Source organism: Galeopterus variegatus, unplaced genomic scaffold, assembly GCF_000696425.1.
Source record: "Galeopterus variegatus unplaced genomic scaffold, G_variegatus-3.0.2 Scaffold1271, whole genome shotgun sequence".
In the NCBI taxonomy this organism is placed as follows: Eukaryota; Metazoa; Chordata; class Mammalia; order Dermoptera; family Cynocephalidae; genus Galeopterus; species Galeopterus variegatus.
In genome coordinates, this window is record NW_007727382.1 from 148,889 (window position 1) to 167,143 (window position 18,255).

Genomic DNA, 18,255 nt, shown 5'->3' on the forward strand with positions numbered 1-18,255 from the left:
CTGCTAACCACATGTGGGTTGCGATCCCGTTGCCGGTCCCGGTCTGGTACGGGCGCGACACTGAGGGTTGCGATCCGTTGCCGGTCACGAAAAAAGACAAAAAGGAAAAAAAAAAATCAAGTTTGCACATTTTCAAACTTCAAGCAGTGTAAATTGCCTTCTCAGTAATTAAAAAGATTGGCACAATTTAATTCCCTGAGATATAACTTCTAAACAATGAAATACACATTACTTGCATTCTAAAGTATAAGGAAAACTAAATACAAAAATTTGTGATGGCCTTTAAAGAGAAGGATCTTAATTCTCCCATAAGCTCACTATACAGTCTGATGAAGTAGGTTTAGACAAAGCAAAAATCAAGAAGTATTTCTTTCTCAAAATTTTTTCAAGACAATTTATAGAGTACTTTTCCTAAGTAAACACTGGGATTAAGAACATTTTTCTCTTATTTTCCCACTTGAATAGCCATGAATATTAATAAAACAACTACAATATATTTTGGCCAGGCAATTTTAGAAAGTAAAAGCCTCCACTGGTCATTGGTTCACATATATATTTATTTTGTGTAGACCAAAGTGACTTTTCACCATTTCCTTTCCTATCCGTTCCATGATTCTCAAAATGATAATTTCATTTATACATGGCAGAAAGTTCACAAAACCTTTTAGCACTGTTCACATTTTCACATTTGTTTGGGAATACAGCTAGTTGGTTTTCTTATGATTTCTTCCATTTTTGGAATCCCACATGATTATAATGTTGAAGTATATCAAAAAGAACAGGAAATTCAAGCAGGATGCGAAACACACCAATACAGAAAATAAGTCCGGTAACTGCTGAGGAGGATCCAGTGTGACAGTCATCAGCGTCAGAAGAACCATAGTGATTACTGAGATGAGAAACTAAGGGGGAAAAAATATTTTTAGTAGTAAAAAAGGTAAAATTTAAATGTACTGGTAACATTGATTTGTAGCTATTAAATAAGCAGTATTAAAGGTGAGGGTTGGGTATCCAATCTCTTCTACTTCTGGATCTCAACTTTGGCTTCATGTTAGAATCATCTGAGAGGTTTTAAAAAAATCTCAATGCCCAGGCTACACCCTCAATTGAGAATTTCTAAAGTAGGCCTCAGTACTTTTTAAAGCTCTCCAAGTGATTCCCATGTGCAGCCAAAGCCTGAGAACCCGTCTTATACTTCATACTATCCAGGAACTAAAGAAAGGTTTCTGGGACAGATGTTACTGCTAGAGTTAAATTCATGGCATCTCCTAAGGCCCTGGGTTCCTACAGGATAAATAATTCTAAACTAATCCTAAGAACCCATCTTTGAAAAAAATTTCAAAGGCAAATGGAAAATTACATTTCATATTCACTGAATGCTTTCAATGAGCTAATGCAAAACACCGTGGGGCACATGAAAGAAAATGTGGTCCTCTGGCCTCAAGTTTTCCATTTATTTAGGGGAATGTTAAATAAGATCACAAGGTCTCACTTGATTAAATGGCAAAATGAGTAGTAAAAATAGTTATCACATGTATTGCAATTGTCTAGACCAGTCTAGACCAGTGTGCTGTACAAAAGAACTTTCTGCAATGATGTAAATGTTCTTTATCTGCACAGTCCAATACAGCAGCTGCTAACCACATGTTGCTATTAAGCATTTGAAATGTGTCTACCATGACTAAGGAACCAAATTTTTAATTTTAATAAGTTTAAATTTCTACATGTGTCTGGTGACTACTGTATTGGAAAGTTGAGCTCTAGACTGTAAGCTCCTTTACAACAAGGACCAGCCAGATATTACTCATTTTATCCCTAGCACAGGCCATAGGTATACAAAAGCTGCATAAGTAAATGTAGAAAGCAAGTGATCAGAAACAGAAGTGACTTTCATGAAGGACATGGGACATAAATGGAACCCCCTAAAGGATGCTTTATTGGCTATATTATGACAATATTGGTAAGATTAGAGAGTAATGCAGTAGTCATTCCAGATGGAAGAGTGGGAAGGATAAAAGCCAAAAAGGCTTACAAACAGACATAAACAGAGGCTGCAAGTATCCTCAAAGGGAAAATCCCTGAGGCAACCTTACTGGTGAGTGAAAATTTCTGAAGCGAAGTCAAGATAAAAGTTTCAAACTTAAGTGTGGGACTGATCGAATTGTCATAATGCCATGAACTTGTAATAGAGGTAAACAGGCATGCTGACATTTCTCCCATTTTAAACAAAAACCATTTCTTCCTCCAGCTATTAGTCCATCTCTCTGCTCCAGTTTACCTAAGAGTTGCCTATAACATGCTATGTTCAATTCTCCCATTCACTAGTGAACCCACACCAACTGGGCTTTCCCTTCAATCACTCCATGAAACTTCTCTGGTCAAATAAATATCCATAATTCCCACTGTACTAAATCCAATGGTCAATTCTCATTGCCTTCATTCTTTCAGTAGCATTTGATTGAAATAAGACATCATTCCCAACTTCTTGAAACACTTCCTTCACTTGGCTTCCATGACAACATACTGTCTTGGTTCCCTCCCACCTCACCAAGTTAATCCTTCTCAGACAACTTTGCTGGTTCCCCCTCACATTCCCTACCTCTATGCATTGGAGGGCCCAGTACTTAGTCCTCTTATCAGTCTATACTCACACCCTTAGTGAGCTCATCCAGTGCCATGGCTTTACCAACTACATACTGAAGACTCAACTTAGTCTCCAGCATGGACCTCTCCCCAAATCTAGCCTCATATATTCATTTCTACTTGGATGTCTAATAGGCATCTAAAACTAAACTCCTAATCTCCCCACACTCACCTCCCCGATCCCCCACCCCCCAAAAAATCTCCTTCAACAGACTCCTCCAACTCAGTAAATGGCAACTCTATCCATTCAGTAGTTTATGCCAAAAAACCTTGGAGTTGTCCTTACTCCTCTATCACACCCCCAGCAATTTCCATTGGCTTTACCTTCAAAATATATCCAAAATCAAGCTGGTGAGAGTACAGTGTTAATAACACCAAAGTCAAGGGTTCAGATCCCCATACTGGCCAGTCCACCGCCCCCTCTCCCTCCAAAAAATATACACTCACACACTCTCTTCTCCAAAAATCTGACTTCTAACCACTTCCTCTGCTACTCTGGTCCACAGCAATATCATCTCTCTTACGGATTCCACTATCCACAATCTATTCTCTACATAGCTGCCAGTGATCTTTCAAAACCATAAGTCAGATTATAGTTCCCTTGGGGACTATCTGAACCCTGTTACCTCTCTGATCTTAGTTCTTATTATTTCTTCCCTTACTTGCCCTGATCCAGTCACCATGGCCTCCATGACGTTCACTTGATGTGCATTTCTCTCTCCTGGGATGTTCTACCCTCAGCTATCTGCACAGTTCACTCTCTTACTAACCCTGCCACTTTAAAATTGCAATCACCCCTCCTCCCTGCATATCATATCCCTTCCTCCCTTGCTTTATTTTTCTCCATAGCACTTATCACTGACATGCTATATGCTAGTGTCTGGTTTTCCCACTAGAATATAACCTCCATGACGGCAGGGATTTTTGTTAGTTTTGTTCACTGGTGTATTCTCAGACTCCAGAACAGTGTTTGGCACATAGTAAGTGCTCAATAAATATTTGTCGGATTGAAGAACGAATAAATCTGAGAGCCGTGGTGGTCCTCAGATTCAAGCTACTGGACCAGACTGCAGATATCACAATAGGGCTAGACTTTGACATATACCCAGGGATCTGGGCCTGTGCTAACGAAAAATGAACTTTAGATATTACATGCCATTTGAATTCCTAGTAAGGTTAGTTAATCCTATCCTTGTCTTACTTGTTTACCTCTTCACTTCCTACCTTCCACACCCCTATCCTCCATGGTCATTTCCTAACCTCAGAACATCCATTCAGCTCTGCCCTGAGAATGCCTGCCTAATCTTCAAGATTTAGATAAAAAATATCATCTTCTTTGAAACCCTCCCCTACACTGCCCTAGCAGAGTTAGTCATTCCTTTCTCTTTGTTATCTGAGTACCTTGTGCAATCCTATAATTTGATATTTGCCCAACTAAACTGAGTCTGCATCGGGGGACAGGAAGAAGAAAAAGCCTAATACATTCTGAGTGCCTACTGTATATCAGGCATTCTATTCCCATTTTAATAGGCATGTTTATTGATTTATTTTACATCAATAAAATGTTATAAAGCATGTTTTATTTTAAAAATAAGAGAACATTTAAAACTGGGAAAAATCACATGAAGCTCTTCCATTCTAACCACTTCCTTTTGTTTTATATCCTTCTAATGTTTGTATGCAGTTTTAATTGCTTAAAAAGTAAGTATACTCATTTACACATACATTTTTATGTGTATTATAGATATACATAAACATTCTTTTTAACTTAGCTCTGTAATAAACATTTTCCATTTATTACAAATTCTTCATAAACATTTTTAATAGTTGCAAATATTCCATGGGGCTTATATATTTACTCCTGCATCATTTTCCAACTGCTGGACATTTGAGCTATCTCTAATTTTTCACTCTTCTAATCAGATGATGAATATTTATCCATTCATTCAATAAACAAAATCAGAGTACCCACTATGTGCCAGGAACTGATGCTACAAATATAAAGTATGAATGAAATGCAAAGTCCTACCCTCAAGTAAATTACAATCTAGAATTCTCTGCATATAGAATTACTATAATAGTACTAAATATAAGACAACCTTAAATATAATGTGATGGCCCATAAATATATGAACTTTGTGAATGGATAAAGACATCACAAGAAAACTAAAGATTAATATCCCTTATAAATATAAATGCAAAAATTGTCAACAAAATACTGGCAAACTGAAATCAGTGGCATACGGAAAGGATTATACACAATGACCAGGGAGATTTATCCCAGGAATGCAAGGTTAGTTCAACATACAAAAATCAGCTTCTCAGCCTGTTTAGCTGAGATCAAGTGTAGTATCTATTCTTATCAGTTTAATCTCTGAGATGCTGTCTATTTGAGGATACAATAGTGAGTGGATTTTTGGTACAAAGAGATGGAGTGTGTAGCTTGCTCTGTCTACTCCATGCAGTCATCTGGTGTTGCCCCCTTGAGAGTAACTATCAGTTACTGCCCTGAGTGCTGATAGAGCAAGGTCTCACTGTCTCTTTGCTCCCACAACCCACTTACTATTTTGTCCTCTAATTAGTGGGGAGGGCCTGTATTGGTTATTTCACTGATAAGCACAGATACTACAAAAAATCAATGTAATATAGCATATTAATAGAATAAAGGAAAAAAACATGACTATCTCAATAGATGGAAGAAAAGCATTTGAAAGAATCCAACACTTTTTCATGATAAAAATAAACACTCAACAAACTAGGAATAGAACTTCCTCAACCACATAAAGGCCATCTATAAAAAAAAAGCCCACAGTTAATGGTGAAAGACTGGATGCTTTCCCCCTAATATCAAGAAAAAGAGAAGATGTTCACTTTTGCTACTTGTATTCAACATTGTACTAGACAATATAGGGTAATATGGCCAGGGTAATTAGGCAAAGAAGAGAAAAAAGGCATCCACATTGGATGAAGTAAAACTATGATTTGCAGATAACACAATCTTACATATAGAAAATCATAAGGATCTACTAAAAACCCGTAGCACAGAATATAAGTTCCAATATACAAAAATCAATTATATATATATATATATATATTTTTTTTTTCCTTTTTTGTCTTTTTTTGTGTCCAGCAACAGACCGCAACCCTCAGTGTCGCGCCCGGACCGGACCGGGACCGGCAACAGGATCGCAACCCTCGGTGCTGCGCCCACCCCTCGCTCAGCCAGTGAGCAGGAACCAGTCTGTATGTGGGATCCGAACCCTCGGCGGGAGCGCCGCCGCGCTCCCAAGCGGCGCACTGTAGCAGTGCGCCACCAGGCCAGCCCCAAAAATCAATTATATTTGTATACACTCTCAATGAACATTATGAACATGAAATTTTAAAAATTCCATTTACAACAGCATCATAAAGAACACAATACTTATAAATTTAACAAAAGAAGTGCAAGACATATATGCTGAAAACTATAAAACACTGATTGAAAAAAATTAAAGAATATCTAAAAAAATGGAAATACATCCTGTGTTCATGGGTTAAAAGACTAAACACTGTTAGGATGGCAATGCTCCACAATTTAATACACAAATTCAACAAAGTCCTGAGACATCATCAAAATGGCAGAACAGATGGTCCCCCACATCACTCTCTCCCACAACTGATCAATTTACAACTATGCCCGTGGCTCACTTGGGAGAGTGTGGTGCTGATAACACCAAGGCCCCGGGTTCGGATCCGATATAGGGATGGCCGGTTCGCTCACTGGCTGAGTGTGGTGCTGACAACACCAAGTCAAAGGTTAGGATCCCCTTACCGGTCATCTTTAAAAAAAAAAAAAAAGCGAGACTGCCAACCGAGGACCTCTGGAGCTCGGGAAGAGGAAGAGAGACCCACAGAGTTTGTCTTTAATTTTTTTCAATCAGTGTTTTATACAGCAAGAGAAAGAAGGGACTGTTCTGACCAGCCGATTCAGAGCTGGACCTGGTGAGGAGCAGGAAGAAGTTGTAGCACACAGAGCAAGAGCCAAAAAAAAAAAGCCACAGCTGTGCCTTTTGCATGAAGTTGCATGGAGTCTGCATGGGAGAAAAGGGACTTTGAGTGCACCATACGAGCCTCAAAGCCAGCAAGATCACTGACAGGATTCCCATGAACCCACATTAAAAAGGGCCACAGCTGACCAAAGGATCCACCCAAAGGCCACTGAGTCATCATGAGGGACCACTGCATGACCCACCCCAAAGGAAGCATTTGGAATGTGGGGGGAAGGTGGTCCGCTAGGGGCATACTAGGGTGCAATGAGGGCAGCTGATCCACCTTCTGATCAGGACAAAACCACTCAGTGGAGACTGGTCAGGGTGATAGAACTGCAGGTGGTACAGTTTGCTGGACAGACTCAGTCCTGGGCCAGAAATACCACACAGCCCAAGTGTATCTGACTTCATAAAACCCTGAAGTGATTAAAAGGCCAACAATCAAAATCTGACCTGCACAAAAAGCCTTCCCCAGAGAATCAGTGGCAAAACAACACTTTAGGTCAACCACAGGGCTCAAGTGCTGGTTCCCACAGGAAGTTCCCCCAGTTTTGGAATTAACCAAAGGACAACAGTTCCAGTGCAAGCTAGCTGCCCGGTTAAAGCACAGTGTTATAACACCAATGTCAAGGGTTTGGATCCCCTACTGGTCAGCTGCCCCCCCAAAAAAAGTTCCAGTGCAGAGTTTAAGTGTTGGGTATAGCTAATAATCCAATACAGAACTGGAAAAACAGAAAAACAAAAAACACAGATCAGAGACACAGCTCTGCTATTAACCCTTAAAGGTCTAACACCACTAAAGAACTCAAATGCCCAGGCATCAACCTAAATACACAAAGATCAAGAAAGAACAGAGAAATATGATATCATAAAAGGAAACAAACCAAACACCATCAATGGACCCAGAAGAAGAGTGGATCTATGAAATGTCTGACAGAGAATTCAGAATAACCCTCTTAGTGATGGTTAGGGAGTCAAAAGAAAATGCAGACAGAAAATTAAATGACATCTGGAAAACAATCCAGGAGCAGAATGAGAAACAACAAAGGAGTCGAATAAAACAAACAAAAAAATGAAATTCTGGAAATAAAGAATACATTATCTGAACTGAAAAACTCAATAGAAAACTCCGATAGCAGATTTAATCAAACAGAGGAAAGAATCAGTGAGCTTGAAGATACAACATGAAATTATCAAATCGGGAGCAAAAAGAAAAAAGAATTTAAAAAACTGAAGCAAACATACAGCAAATACAGGACTCCCTCACGCCAAATTACCTTCCCATAATTGGCATACCCAAAGGAGAAGAGAAAGGAAGAGATGTAGAAAGCATATTCGAGGAAATAATGGCTGAAAATTTCCCACATACAGAGAAAGATGACAGCATCTACGTACAGGAAACTCAGAGATTGCCAATCAAATTTGATCCAAGGAAGAACACCCCACTGCACATCATAATTAAATTATCAAAAACCAAAGACAAAGAAAGGATACTGAAAGCAGCAAGAGAAGAGCAGCAAAGAAAGGATACTGAAAGCATTCAACAGAGCCCCAATACACCTCTCAGCAGAATTCTCAGTAGAAACCCTACAGTCCAGAAGAGAATGCTGAAGGGTGCTGAAGGAAATAAACTGTCAGCCAAGAATTCTCTATTTAGCAAAATTAACCCTCAAGTATGAAGGAGAAATAAAGTCTTTCTTAGACAAATAAAACCTAAGGGAATTCACCAACACTAGACCTGCCTTACAGGAAATGCTAAAGGGAGTTCTTCAATCTGAAAGAAGATGATACTAAAGTGCAGCAAGAAAACATTTGAAGGTACATAACTCATTTGTAAAGTAAGTTCACAGACAACCTCAGAATACTCCAACATTGTAAGGGTAGTGAATAAACTACTTACATCCTTATTATGAAACCTAACAAGACAACAATAAATACAACAACTGTATAAGAGATAGGCAATATTAAAAGGTATAACTTGAAATGACAAAATGTCAAAAAGTAAGGGGAAATGATGCCAAAGTATACAGCTGGCTTTGGTTCTTTCTTCTTAGATAGCAATGTTAAGTTGTTATTAGTCTAATAGAATCTGTTATAACTATAACATGTTTTTTGTAAGCCTCATGGTGACCATAACACAAAAACATAGTAGAGATATACTAAAAATAAATAGTGAGAAAGCAAAATACACTGCTAAAGATAACCATCTAATCACAGAGGAAGACAGTAAGATCAGAAAAAAGAAAAAAAGGACCAACAAAACCAGAAAAAAAGTAACAAAATGGTAGTAACAAGTCCCTATATATCAATAATATCTCTAAATGTAAATGGGTTACATGCTCCAATTAAAAGACATAGTAGCTGAATTGATTATAAAACAAGAACCAACAATATGCTGCCTACAAGAAACTCACTTCACCTATAAAAGCACACACCAACTGAAAGTAAAGGGATGGAAAAAGATATTTCATGCACATGGAAACCAACAAAAGAATAGGAATAGGAATAGCTATACTTATATCAGATAAAATAGACTTCAAGCCAAAGAAACTAAGAAAAGATAAGGAAGGTCATATAATGATGAAGGAATCAATTTAACGAGGATATAACAATTCTAAATATACATGTATCCAACTCTGTAGCACCCAGTTATATAAAGCAATTACTATCAGACCTAATGGGAGATTTGGACTCCAACACAATAATAGTTGGGGACTTTAACACCCCTCTTTCAAAGGACAAATCATCCAGACAGAAAATTAACCAGAAAACATCAGAATTAATCTCTACTCTAGGCTGATTGGACATACTGGGCATATATAAAACATTTCATCCAACAGCTGCTGAATTAGACATTCATCTCTGCAGCACATGGAACATTCTTTAGAATAGACCACCCTTTCATGATAAAAACACTCAATAAACTAGATACTGAAGGAATGTACCTCAACACAATAAAGGCCATATATGACAAATGAACAGCTAATGTGATACTGAATGGACAAAATTCGGAGGCTTTTCCTCTAAGATCTGTAAAAAAAGACAAGGATGTCCACTTTCCTCATTCTTATTCAACATAGTACTGGAAGTTCTAGCCAATGCAATAAGGCAAGAGAAAGCAATAAAGGCATTGAAATCAGAAAGAGGAAGTCAAATTATCCCTATCTGCAGATGACTTGATCATACACATAAAACACTCTTAAGATTCCACCAAGAAATTACTAAAACTAATCAATGAATTCAGCATAGTGGTAAGATACAAAATCAACACACAAAAATCAATAGCCTTCCTATATGCCAATGACAAAATAGCTGAAGAAGAAATCAAGAAATCAATCCCATTCACAACAGCTACCAAAAAAATGAATACCTAGGAGTAAATTTAATCAAGGAGGTGAAAGACCTTTACAATGAAAATCATAAAACACTGGTGAAAAAATTGAAGAGGACACAAATAAATGGAAAGATATCCCATGTTCATGGGTTGAAAGAATTAACATCATCAAAATGTCCTTACTACCCAGATCAATCTACACATGTGATGCAATGCCTTCAAAATACCAATGACATTCTTCACAGAAATAGAAAACACTATCTTAAAACTTGTACAGAACCACAAAAGATCCCATATAGCTAAAGCAATCTTGAACAAAAAGAACAAAGTTAGAGGCATCACACTTCCTGATTTCAAAATATACTACCAAAGCTATAGTAACCAAAACAGCATGGCACTGCATAAACATAGACAAACGGACCAATGGAAAAGAATAGACAGCCCAGAAACAAACCACCCACTTATGAACAACAGATTTTCAACAAAGGTGCCAAGAACATACTGTGGGGAAAGGAAAGCCTCTTCAATAAATGGTGCTAGGAAAATTGGGTATCCACATGCAGAAGAATGACTCTAAACCCCTATCTCTCACCATACACAAAAATCAACTCGAAATGGATTAAAGACACAAACTTAAGACCTGAAACTATGAAATTATTAGAAGAAAACATAGCAGAAACACTACATAAAATGGGAGTGGGCAGCGCTTTCATCAATGAGACCACAAAGGCACAGGTAACTAAAAGCAAAAATACACAAATGGGACTATATCAAACTAAAAAAACTTCTGCACAGCAAGGGACACTATCAACAAAGTGAAGAGACAACCTACAGAATGGGAGAAGGTGTTTGCAAACTACAGATCAGAGTAGGGGCTAATATCCAAAATATATAAAGAACTCAAACAACCCAACAGCAAAAAAAAAAAAACAATTAAAAAATGGCGGGCCGGCCCGGTGGCGCACTGGATAGTGCGCCGCTTGGGAAGCGCGGCGGCGCTCCCGCCCGAGGGTTCAGATCCTACATACAGACCGGTGCCCGCTCACTGGCTGAGCGAGGCGAGGGAGCAACACTGAGGGTTGCGATCCCGTTGCCGGTCCCTGGTCCGGTACGGGGGCAACACTGAGGGTTGCGATCCGTTGCCGGACACGGAAAAAGACAAAAAAAAAAAAAAATGGGCAAAGGACCAGAATAGACATTTCACAAAAGAAGACATACAAGTAGCCAACAGGTACTTGAAAAAAATGCTCAAAATCACTAATCATCAGGGAAATGCAAATCAAAACCACAGTGTGATATCACCTCACTCTAGTTAGAATAGCCATGATCAACAAGACAAAATAAATGCTGGCAAGGAGGCAGAGAAAAAGGAACCCTCCTATATTGTTGGTGGGTGTATAAATTGGTGTAGCCATTGTGGAAAACAGTATGGAGTTTCCTCAGAGAACTAAAAATGATCTGCCTTTATGATACAGCTATCTCACTACTGGGTATATACCCAGAGGAAATGAAATCAGTAAATCAAAAAGACATCTGCACTCCCGAGTTCATCACAATACTATTCACAATAGCCAAGAGATAGAATCAACCTAAATGCCCATCAATGGATGAACAGATAAAAAAAACTGTGGTACATATACCCAATGGAATACTATTCAGCATAAAAAGAAAAGATATCCTATCATTTGCAGCAACATGGATGGAACTAGAAACCATACTGTTAAGTGAAGTCAGTCAGGCACAGAAAGACAAATACCACAAGGTCTCATATGTGTAATCTCAAAAAAAAAAGAAAGTGGTTCTCATAAAAGTAGAGAGTAGAATAATGGTTACCAGAGGCTGGAGGGGACAGGGATGGAGAGAAGCAGTGGACTAAAGGCTACAAAACTATGCTATCTACCCTGAGTCATTGTGTAGTATAAGCATGTATTGAAACAACACACTATGCCCCCCCCCAAATAAATATAAATAAAATTGAAAAAAAAAAAACAAATTCAATGAAACCCCTATCAAAGTCTCACCTGGGTTTTTGGAGAAACTGACGAACTGATTCTAAAAAAATATGTAAATGCAAGGGATGTAGAATAGTAAAAATAATCTTGCAAAAGAACAAAATTAGAGGACTCACATTTTCAATTTTAAAACTACAGATGTACAGTAACCAAGACAGTGTGTTACTAGCCTAAGGACAGACATATAGATGAATGGAATAAAACTGAGTCCAGAAATAAACCCTTACATTTAGGATCAGTTGATTTTCAATAGCAAGTGTCCATACAATTCAGCGGAACTAAGACAACTAAATAAAGTTGGACTGCTACCTCACACTATGCACAAAATTAACTCAAAATGAATCAAAAGCCTAAATACAAAAACTAAAACTTACAAAACTTTTACAAGAAAACAAAAGAAAAACATAGATATATTGGACTTTTCAAAATCAAAATTATTATGCTACAAATGACACTATCAAAAAAGTGAAAAAGCAACACACGGAATGAGAGAAAATATTTGCAAGTCATATCTGGTAAGAAGGGACTCATATGAAGAATATATAAAGGATTCTTACAACTCAAAAATAAAAACACAGGGCTGGCCATTTAGTTTGGCTGGTTAGTGCACAGCTTTGTGACACCAAGGTCATGGGTTCAGATCCCCTTACCGGCCAGCTGCTAAAAAAAAATTTAAATTTAAAAAAATAAATAAATAAAATAAAAAGACAACCCAATTAAAAATGGGCAAAAGATTTGAATAGGCATTTCTCTAAAGAATATATACAAATAGTCAATAAGCACATAAAAAGATGCTCAACATCATTAGTCATTAGAGAAATGCAAGTCAGAAGTACTTTTGAGACAACATTTCACACCCACTAGGACAGCTATATTGAAAAAGACATTAACAAATTCTGTCAAGGATGTGGAGAAATTGGAACCCTCACATATTGTTGGTGGGAATTTAAAATTATGCTGCACTCTGGAAAACAGTGTGGCAGTTTCTGAAAATGTTAAACACAGAATTACCACATGACCCAGCAATTCTACTCCTATATTTATAGTCAAGAGAAATAAAAAAAAAAAATACATGCACTCAATGCCTTGTACACAAATGTTCATAAGAGAATTATTTATAATGGCCAAAATGTAGTTCAACTCATAAATGGATAAACAAAATGTAGTATATCCACGTAATGGAATATAAAAACATGCACTCAATGCCTTGTACACAAATGTTCATAAGAGAATTATTTATAATGGCAAAAATGTAGTTCAACTCATAAATGGATAAACAAAATGTAGTATATCCACGTAATGGAATATAATTTGGCAATGAAAAGGAATGAAATACTGTAACATGCCACAACATGGATGAACCTCAAAAACAATATGCTAAACGAAAGAAACCAGTCATAAAAGACCGTATTTTGTATGATTCCATATTATGTACAGAACAAAATACATACATATATGTTGAAGCCCTATCCCCTAACATGGCTACAGTTGCAAGTAGTGCCTTTAGAGATGAAATTAAAATTAAATGCAATCATAGGGTAGGGCCTTAATCCAATAGCACTGGTGTCCTTATAAGAAAAGGAACAGATACCAGAGATCTCTCTCCATGTGCATACAAATTAGAGACCATGTGAGAATACAGCAAGAAGGCAGCCATCTACAAGCCAAGAATAGACACCTCACCAGAAACCAACCATGACAGCACCTTGATCCTGGACTTTGAGCTTCCAGAACTGTGAGAAAGTAAATTTTCTGTTGTTAAGCCACCTAGTCTGTAGTTATTTTGTTACGGCAGCCCTAGCAGACTAATACATTCCACTTTATGAAATGTCCAGAACAGGCAAATCTATAAAGAAAGAAAGTAGATTAGGGGCTGTCCAAAGCTTGGGGTTAGGAGTGTGATTGAAAGGGGGAAATGACTGCTAATGGGCACAGGGTTTCTTTTTGGAGTGATGAAGATAATCTAAAATTAAATTATGATGATAGTTGTGGAAACTTGGGTGCATACTTAAAACCACTGAATTGTACACTTTAAATGGGTGGATTTATGTGAATTATATCTCAAAAAGCTATAAAAGAAAAAACGTATTTCAATAATTTTTTTAAAACAGTAGCATGCTGAAAAATGTACCATTCCTTAAAAACTGAACTTACCAAATATTGTATAATTCTAGGAACAAATGTAAAACGTGGAAGATATTTCCTAACAGAAATAGAAAAAGATTTCAATTGCAGTTCTTCTTCAGAAGTCTTTTCAAATATTGAAAAGGAAGTTGCACAAGCTATAAAAAATGCCATCACTGTCACAACTGAGGGCATTAGGAGTTCATCCTTCAATAGAAGAGGTAGCATACTGTAAAGGAAAATAGAGAAACATGAAAAGAGAATCATCAATTCAAACCATAATCATTTTTTTTAAAGTTTTAAATGAGTTTATAAGAATCATACCGAAAATATTATATGGAAATTTGTTTGACTCACCTAAATGTTGACACAAGTAAAAACCAAGTAGACATAAAAGGAATTTCATGTAAAACTAAGCAGACTGGTCTAAAAAATGATAAAGAAAAAATAATTTAATATTACAGAATATAATTTCAACTCCCACTTGCAAAAAGTATAAATACATTTTATCTGATTTTCAGGAGTAGCTTAAAAAAAAAAAAAAGCCAGGAAAGTTTCCATATGGACCATTGATTCATTTTTTATAATAGTCCATACTAAATTAGTCTAGACACAGAGGTCTCAGCTTCTCAGAACAACTGGAAAACTGCTGCTTCCAGTATGCCATTAATGGAACATTTTTTCTCTATCATGCACACACAGTAGCTTAAGAAAAAGATCAGATAAACAGATCTGAACATTCAGAGAAGGAAAAGTTTTTTCATATATTTCATCCTACTTGGTAAACAAGTGAATTTCCATTAGAGTTGTTTTCAAACCTCTCTTTTATGATCCTCCACATTACATATTACTCAGCTAAGTAAAAAACTAAAGTTATGACATACAGCAGGATCATCATGCCACTGAAGAGATGACAACAGAGACAAAGAAGAGTTATAAAGGGAAACAGTTGATAATAATAGAATAAAAGAGGAAAAAAATTAGTAGTAAAAGGCTACATGAAAAGTGCAATAATATAGGGACAGGAAGCACAATGCCAATAAACACAATCATGGGCTTTATCAAAGAACTGTTTAGGGTCATAGCTCCAAACTCTGTGACCTGCTTACCACAACCCCTGGTCCAATACCTTTTGGATTCATCTGTGGCAACGCTCGAGAAGGGGACTAGTCAGAAGCCCCTAGTCCCAATCCTATCTCTGCCACTTACTGTGTGACCTTGAGCAAATGATTAATGTAACCTGTTTTCTTATACATACATGGAAATAATACCATGTTAAGAACTTGAAAGAACTCTTTGCAAGTATCATCTAGTTCTTTTTCTAATGATAAAATAAAAAACTTTTCTAATGATGACGGTTGAATAATAATTTTGCTATTATTATTATTATTAATTTGGATCTCCTTATTTTAAAAAATGCTCTATAAAGGTTTGAACTTTCTCTACCTTTCTTAGAATAAGGACTTTTCCCCATATCAATTAATATATATTTAAACCCTGGGATTATAAACTGAAAACTACCATACTGAAAGAAGATACTAGAATGAAATACCATTTCACTGCTTCTAACACCCTTCTTAATTTCTTGTTTTCATTTTTTTATTAGTTTCTATCCTTGAGAATGATAGCTAAGAAGGCAGGGATTTTTGTCTGTTTTGTTCACAAATATATCCCAAGTGCACAGAACAGTGCTTGACAAACAGTAGGCACACAATAAATATTTACTGAATGACATCTGTTTAATGATAGATCAGCTGGGACCAGATCAAGAGGAACTTTTAATGCTAACTTTAAAATCTCTGACCAAAATTATATTAAAGTCATGCACTGTTACAAATAATCTAGGTGCAGTTGTAGAGTATGAATTCCCCGAAGTTTAGGGTCTGAGAACTAATCTGGTCAAATTATAGCTCCTCATGGGCTGCCTTTCCACCATGATTAATAGGTATCAACTCTACTAGATTAAGGAATACCTAGAAACCAGGTAAAGCATTACTTTGGGTGTGTCTGTGAGGGTGTTTCCAGAGGAGATAAGCATGAGTCTGAGTGGGCTAGGTAAGGAAGATCTGCCCTCAATGTGTATGGGCACCATCCAACTGGCCAGCAACTCAGAGAGAATAAATATAGAAGGTGAATTGGTCTCTTCTCTGAGATCTGAGACAGACTCTTCTGCTGCTGCCTTGGACATCAGAACTCCAGACTCCCCAGCCTCTGGACTCCAGAACTTATATCAGCAACCCCCCAGGTTCTAAGGCTTTCAGCCCTAGTTCTGAGGCCTTTGGACTTGGACTGAACCATGTTACAGGCTTCCCAATGTCTCCAGCTTGCAGACAGCCTGTCGCGAGATTTCACAGCTGCCATAATTACATAAGCCAATTCCCCCTAGTAAATCCCCTCTCATATATCCATATACATAACCTATTGGTTCTGTCTCTCTCGAGAACCCTGACTAATGCACTTTCTATGAGGTAGAAATTCTGGGGAAAATATACGTGTTTGAAAGTAATACCTCTCTAGGCCAGCCCGTGGCTCACCAAGGCCACAGGTTTGGATCCTATATAGGGATGGCCAGTTTGCTCACTGGCTGAGCGTGGTGCTGACAACACCAAGCCAAGGGTTGAGATCCCCTTACCGGTCATCTTTTAAAAAAAAAAAAAAAAAAAGAAAGTAATACCTCTCCATAGTTTCATCCACTGGCATTAGAGATTTGTGTAGGGTCAACCTAGCCCCATATAATAGTGGTAAGTCTAACTCAGGTTTGGGCTTCAAGGGATGACATTAAGCAATCCTTGTAGTCTGCAGTGATATGAGACCATTTTGTTCAGGGAAAGAAGCCTTCGAAATAGGCGAGCATAGCTTAATATAAAGCCCTGCACTACTGACGTTTTAGTCCAAAGCTCCACCTAGCAAAAGCAATACTTCCTAACATTTATCATGGGCCATTCTGTACATGTATGTTCCACAGGAACCTAGTGAACAAAGGGTAAGGGTTAGAGTAGTGGTGGGTTGGGATTCACCTAGGGGAGGATCCAAGTATTCCAAAGAGTTCTGGGCAAATACTATTGTTAGTTCTGTCTATGACAACCAGGAAAAAATGTTAATGCTCCTAAAACAAAGTAGTCTGGTTAGGGATTGCCAATAGGGTCTAAACAAAGACTGTGGCAAAACAAACAAACAAACAAACAGAAAGGAGGTAACATAGGAAAGACCTTACGGAGGTAAATGGAGAAAACTAGGCTACTGAACAGATGCAACAGTGAATGAAATGAAAAAGGCAAAGATGACAAGCAGGCTCCAATCTGAGAAAGCCTCTTTGGAGGACATAATTTTTACTAGCATGTAGAAAATATAGATGAAGAAACAGGAAAAAATAAGTATGTCAGTGGTAATTCTATCTTTTTTTTTTTCAGTTTAAAATATTTTATAAAGAAGTAAAATTGTAAGAGATCATCATTCTGGAAAAAAGAAATAATTTTATACAAATATAGGAGTAAAACATTTGTGTAGTTTTGTTTTGCATTTAAATGAATACTTACATGTAAATTATAAATTTATTTCTGTATTATAAACACATAATAATAAAATGCACACTTCAAACATTTCTACTTACAATGATACCAAGAGAATGGACTTTTCATGTACTTGGAAAGAAAATAAGAAGAATGACAGTGCACAGCTAACCTTTAAGAAAAAAGGGGCAAAATGAGATATAATAACTTGCAAAATATAATATCAATTTAATAATGAATTTAAATAAAAATCATTTCTAACAAAATTTTAAAGTTTATTATATAGCTTCTACCTAGAAACAAAATATAAACTGCACTGGAATGCATAATATTTTAATCACATTTAAAAATCAAAATTATTTTTCAAAAAACAATGATTATATGACTATATTTAACCACTTAAAACAAGTTCATTGAGGGCCGGCCCGGTGGCGCACTGGATAGTGCGCCGCTTGGGAAGCGCGGTGGCGCTCCTGCTCGAGGGTTCGGATCCCACATACAGACCGGTTCCCGCTCACTGGCTGAGCGAGGCATGGGGGCGACGCTGAGGGTTGCAATCCCGTTGCCGGTCCCCGGCCCGGTGCGGGGGCAACACTGAGGGTTGC

General features: G+C 37.3%; 1 protein-coding gene across 1 annotated transcript in view; it reads right to left on the minus strand.

Annotated features, from left to right (window-relative positions):
- Positions 1-533: 533 nt before the first annotated feature.
- ALG6 (ALG6, alpha-1,3-glucosyltransferase) overlaps positions 534-18,255 on the minus strand; it is a 54,587-nt gene continuing 36,865 nt past the window's right edge. Inside the window, 4 exon segments of the mRNA XM_008575993.1 lie at positions 534-902; positions 14,172-14,370; positions 14,499-14,567; positions 17,752-17,822. Coding sequence (XP_008574215.1) covers positions 705-902; positions 14,172-14,370; positions 14,499-14,567; positions 17,752-17,822 — 537 coding nt within the window. The 3' untranslated portion in view covers positions 534-704.